Source organism: Limulus polyphemus, unplaced genomic scaffold, assembly GCF_000517525.1.
Source record: "Limulus polyphemus unplaced genomic scaffold, Limulus_polyphemus-2.1.2 Scaffold1783, whole genome shotgun sequence".
Classification (NCBI taxonomy): Eukaryota; Metazoa; Arthropoda; class Merostomata; order Xiphosura; family Limulidae; genus Limulus; species Limulus polyphemus.
In genome coordinates this window covers 105319-111799 of record NW_013667393.1, presented here as the reverse complement: position 1 = coordinate 111799, position 6481 = coordinate 105319, and the positions used below count along the sequence as shown (strand labels likewise).

The following is a 6481-nucleotide window of genomic DNA, read 5'->3' as shown; positions in this document are numbered from 1 at the left end:
GGGCACTTAACATTCTAGAAATCTGGTTATCCAAATTAATAAGTTTACAGGTTGACTCTTACTGTAAGCGCTTAGTCACGACAGAAGATTATTATTTTCAATGAATAACTATATAGAATAAATACCATGTTAGTGTGTTTTGAAATAAGTGGTTTTGTTCAGAGATACTCCTTTCTTTATTCAATCTAATGAGAGGAAGAGCTGAAATACACTACTGAAGTGAAAAACTTAAGTACATTCCAATCAGATTAAGCACAGAAATGTGAACGATTTCAGCAGTTAAACGAATTCTTTTTAGAAATGTATTTATTACTCAAGCAATTAGTTGACTCTTAAAAATATTCATCTATTCACCCACTAAGATATACCTATTATACCTATGATATACTGAAGATATATACGTCTTGCTTCTCTATTTTCTCTTTATTACTCTTTTCTTCGATTTTTTTTTCCATTGTAAAATGAGGAGTCCTGAATTCTTGAATTTCACCCCTCTTGAATCCGCCCCTGATCAGGGTTGAACGTTTCTTTGGCGTCAAACAGGAAAATCAGAACAGATACAAATCATTTTGTGTTCGAATGAGTAGGGCGCCAGGACGCTCATTATTGAGTTATTTTATCTTTATACGAAATTCTTTTGATTACCTACTATGATTTAAGTGTTTGAAAAATCTAATCTCGTTCATTTTCAATACTTATACACATGAAGGGGAACAGGATAGTTCTTTTAGCCGCTCTTCTAATACTTGACCTGTTTCCCCTTTATAAAAGAGTTACAGTCCTGACAAGATACTTAGTAAATACATCCAAGTTTTGGTGACTTGTGATATTTTTTCTAAATCATAATAAAATTCAATGATTTCATTATCTTATACTTGCTACAAATATTATTCAGAGTTTTCTCGATTGCAATAGGAACAGATAGAATATAAGGATGCAGCAATAAATTGCTTTGACATTACGATTATCGGGGGTGGTATTTAAAAAAAATGAAATAACATTATTAACCACGTACATTAACTTACTTGTGTTGTAATGAATTGAATTTCTTATTCAAAACTTCATATGTCAGTACAAATAACTTTGGCAATGGATTTTTAATAATATTTAGTATATGTGTAGTAAAAAAGGGTTGAATTCCAGTGAATGTGCAAATTACACAGGCTTGTGATGGTTTTATTGTCTTGACATTTTTACCTGCTCTACGGTAATTCCTGTACGCTGAATCCGAAAATCATATCCTTTTTTCTCCATCGCGTACAGAGTTTTCACAAAACGTCATAACGCAATACATAAAACAAAGACCACAACACGTAGTTTGAGACTAAACGACGTAGATTTCACAAAATAAATCAGGATTAATAAATTTGCATATTCGTTTGACATTGATGTTTTTCTCTGTTCTTCAGTTTGTTTGTATTTTTGTTAACAAACAAAATAATAAAAAGTGTTCATTGTGGTAAACGGAATAATAATTTTGATCTAAGAAAGAGTTTTTTTCTATCCGATTTGTAAAAGAAAATCCTTACGTGATAGAAAAAAGTTGTGAAGTTGTATTAATATCAACGATTACAATTTAAATACTAAACATAAAACAGCAGACAGTGAGTTATAGCCATATCTACCCCTCTTTTTTCGCATTAATTTAAATTTCTGTTATGTATAGCTTTTAAATAGTTTTCTTCGTCAGTTGTACGACTATTTAACACAATCTTTATTTATCGCTATTACGTATTGACATAAATTAGTTTCCCTGGTGTCTTATCGGCATGTCTGGGGGTTTATAACGGTAAAAATCGGATTTAGATATTCGCCATGGGCACAGCCTGACGGTAGAAGATCTTTTAATTAGTTTTTTTTTTAAATCAACTGCTTCTGTCGATTAAAAATATACGTATATATTGGATTACTGTTTTTCAATCTTATAGATTGAAAATCCAACAATGTTGAATTTTGCTAAGTGTATGATTAACCTTTAGCATGGATTTTTTTTATTACTTAGTTATTTTTAATGAAAAACGTACTCAAGACAAGTGAACGAAACCTCTATTCCTGTTTCATCACGTCATGCTGGCCCAACATAAGAAATCGCGGGTATTTTTGTTGAACAAAGAGTTAGGTGACAAGAACACCGTGAGAGTCTGTACTCCAAACAACATGCCGCTCTGTAATTGACAAGCAGTTTCCTCGAGTAACACGCCTCAGGCGAATCAGCGTGTGTATTGACATACCTAGACACTAACTGTGAAGTATGCTACCGAGGGAAATATAATAATAATAACAATGTATATATATATATATATATATATACTGCGTGTAGTGATTCATCAGGAAATCTGACAAAACCACACACAAACGAGATTGTTACCATTTGACGACTTCATGCGACACCTTTACTTCTTGTCAGCGTGAAACACGACAGTCTTCGCTCAACCTGTTATTTACTCGCCCATATTTTGACCAATTTACATAGGATTTGGTACAAAGATACTTTTCTACAAGTCCCACACATTGACAAACAAAGATGGTGGACTTGCTAATTTTTAGTAATTATAGAGGGGGAGGGGTCAAGATGCCAAAAAAAGCATAATTTTAGTTGTTGTTTCTTTGGCAATTACTCCGCCATATTTCGGCCAAATTATTTGGGATGTGGTGCAAAGAAATTTTTTACACATAAAAAAATGTGAGATAGGCCCATTTTTGGTCATTTTACGGGATTAAAAGGTTAAATAAACCCATAATTTTAGGGGTTTGAGTCAATTACTTAGCTTTGTTTCCACCAATTTACATGGTATTTCATACAAAGATACTCTTTGCATGTACCAAACAGAGATATAGACAATTTTGAAACTTTTGTTTTTTTCTCGATTTCTTATCGAGGAAAATACAATTTGGGGTTTTCTTGAACTATTTATGTGTATGTCAAGCAACTTATATGATAGTTGCAGGTTCCAAGCAGTGATATAGATATTTTTCGCAATTGTTTCTGATATCAAAACTGGCAATGTTAGGATTGCGTGGCGAAGACATGTTGCATTCGCCAACGAATGTTGGACACTTTAATTCATATTAAAAATAAGTCGTTAAGAACAAAATTGACCAGTTTAAGTAGTAAATATATAATATCGTTTCAAATACAGTTCACGTGAAGCGTCTTTCCGAGCAGTTCTTAATCTCCATTCACATATCACTTAATAACACTAAATGTCATGAATTTTAATTTATTACACTTTTCCGCCGCAAGAGGTCCGTTCTTATGCTGCAGCCTTTACAAAATGGTTGTAACTGTATGGATGTTGTGCTAACTGACAGAGTAAGCTAGTTTAAAAACAAAGCGCCCTTTTTTAAGCCACTGAACTGTGGTAAATAGTAAATTATAATTTAATACAACTAAAATAAAGATAAGCAGATGAAGACAGGACATTTTGTCTGTTTGTTTTATGGCAAAGCTACTAAGACTACCTGTCGCCGTCCCTAATTTTGATCTGCCGATCACACGGAAGACAAGCTGTCAACAGCTCCCACGGCCAGTTCTTGTCAACATATAGTGCACTTGACCGTATCATTATCACTCCCCCTCTGCTAAAAGAGTAAACACGTTTGACATCGGCATCGTGTTTCGATCCTGCGACCTACAGACTGTGAGTCGATCGCCATAACCTCCAGGAAAGAAGAGTTTTTATCAATCATCAAGTTCCCACTGCCATCAATATTTATGTGTTTGCTAACGACGTTTTTGTTTCTTTAAATATAATAAGTTTAACATAGTTGAATTATGCCAATGGAAGGTGGTAGGTCTGAAGATTTATAGCGCTAAATACCAGGTTTCGATACTCGTGGTGGGCACAGCAAAGATAGCCTATTGTGTAGCTTTGTGCTTAACAACAAACAAACAAGCATAATTAAGAACAGTCCAGAAATAATTGATATTATTAATGATAAAATAACATTCTGATAATTATTCTTATTCTCTAGTCTATTTTATTCAAGGGTGAAATTCTGTCGGCACTCACCGGCACTGAGTACCGGAACTTATTTTTAAAGGCGGTACCAGTACCGGGACTTATTTGAGCTGCTTTGTCGTTTACATAGATTTTTTAAACATGTTTATTTCACCCAGCTGAATACCTCTACTTTTTTTTTTGAGAATTTCACCCTTGATTTTATTGTTGTTAATGATTCTGAATGCGGTCTAACTATTAGGCCTAAAATGTCATACTATTAATTTTCTAGGCCTAAACAGTGTAATGAAGCCCTCCTTTAAAGTGCAGAGTTTAAGAAGCTGTGTGTGTGTGTGTTGTTTTCGCGCAAAGTTATACAATGGGCTATTTGTGTTTTGTCTACCGAGGTCGAACCCAGAATTTTAGTGTTGTAAGTACGTAAACTCCCAGCTGACCCACCTGGAGGACCTTAGGCATTCAACACCATGACATTAACTTAGGTTTCATAATGTTTTGTTCGTTCCTTTGTTTGTTTATTCGATTAGGCACAAAGCTTTTGAAATGATACAGGGAAGACAGTTAGTCAACACTTGTTTCAGACCGAATAGTAGGATTTGACAGTCACTTGTATAACGCGCATCAAAGTGAGGAAGGCGATTTTTTTTCTGTTTCATCGCGCTAACAGGACACGAACCACAGACCCTCAGCTTCACATTCCGTTAGGCTAATCGTTGATCACATTCCATCCGGATGAGTATATAAAATCGCGTACCTATTGTTTCAGAGAATTTCTTGGTAAAATCTATTTCTAAACAAGCTTTTAAAAAAGAGTTATAAGGGCACTTTCACACATAATCCACTTGCAAGTGATTCTAATCATGATTCAATTGCAAACGAATCAATATTTTTTATGTTTATGTTTATTCCACACCAGAGAAATTTAGGCGACCTTTAGCTGTTTTTCTTTTTTAAGGGAACTGTTCTATCAAGATTACAGTTCTCGTTTGTTTGTTTATTTGTTTTAGAGCAAAGCTACATTGCACTATCTGCTGTCCAACGTGGGGAATTGAACCTTGGATTTTAGCGTTGTAAGTCCATAAACTTATCGCTGTCCCACCGGGAGATGGACTATGGTTATATTGCTTTCAAACTGCACTTTGCAAATGCACTCGGCGCTCTTGCTGATTCTAGAGTGGAAGTTCCAACTTAAAAATATAAATGTTTCTCATCATACTAAACGTGCTGTGGCCATGTTCGTGTTGTTTGGTTTTATTTAGTGCTTACTACGAATCCATCTGGCAAACAATCATCTTCTAGGGGAAATGCATGAGTGACATGCGCTTGGAAAAAATAGAAAACACTTTAAAATGTAGTTGTGCATTTTGTCAAATTGTATATATATACATACATGTACTGATCAGCCCGTAAGGCCTCGGTTTCGGCAGTAACCGAAATCATTCGTCGTAAATTTATCTTTTTAATAAACTGTTTGGCTACCGTAATTTTTGAGGTAATTCTCAGATCTTATACCGCTAAAAACCGGGTTTTGATACCCGCGACGGACACAGTATAGATAGTATATTGTATAGCTTTGCGCTTAATAACGAACAAACAAACAAAAAGCTCTGTGTGCATATGCGAGATTTTCCTCTCTGCTTGTTTAAGTATATGTTACTTTCACAGCTTACTTCGCTGCTTGCAGCGGCTCATTTTCCTGCCTGTTTAGTTTCACACTTCTAAAAGATGAAGAGCAGCATATCCGAATATAACTTGGAAGCTGTTATATTTATGATTGTTATTCAGTGGTTATAAACTCTGAATTAGGCTTTACTGGGGCTTACATAAGAAAACAACGTAATACAATACTATCAAATACTATTGTAACTATTGTACACAACAGTTTAGTGATCCTTTACGTGCTGATTCGGAAGTATTTCTTAAACCTCACCACCTATTAATAATAAAAACGAAATATATTAAATTTAGAAAACTATACACTTACCATTTGTTATAAGCCTAATTGCTGCTTTGATCCTTTCAAAGACTTCAGTAGAGGTCGTTTGCTCATATATCTCAATGATAATCACGATGAAAACTTGTTCTTTTTTGTTTGTTTTTTTTCTGATAGGTTTGGTTCCAAAATCGACGGTCTAAAGAAAGACGGATGAAGCAACTGACTACGTTTGGAGCACGCCGGCACTTTTTTCGCGGGCCAAGGCGGGCAATGAGACCGTTACGTTCGGGACTTTCCCCAGATAAACTAGACGACAGCCCTGACATTTTGGCTGGGTCTAACTCTGGGTTTGGTAAGAACTGACAATTCCATTAAATTGAATCACTTACTTGCGCAAGGGTGTTTCTGGAAAATGGACAAAATTAGCAAATCATTTCTGTCAGAAGGCATACAGCTCAAGTTGATATAGAGAAAGTAGATAAAAATTAGCGAGTGATGTCTGTCAGAAGGCATACAGCTCAAGTTGATATAGAGAAAGTAGATAAAAATTAGCGAGTGATGTCTGTCAGAAGGCATACAGCTCAAG

The 6481-nt window shown here is 35.0% G+C and overlaps 1 protein-coding gene across 1 annotated transcript in view; it reads left to right on the top strand.

The window, feature by feature from the left end:
* Positions 1-6481, top strand: part of LOC106464923 (LIM/homeobox protein Lhx5-like) — an 86547-nt gene that overhangs the window by 60254 nt on the left and 19812 nt on the right. The window contains exon 5 of the mRNA XM_022392730.1: positions 6070-6247. Within this exon, the coding sequence (XP_022248438.1) occupies positions 6070-6247 (178 nt within the window). The remainder of the gene's footprint in view (positions 1-6069; positions 6248-6481) is intronic.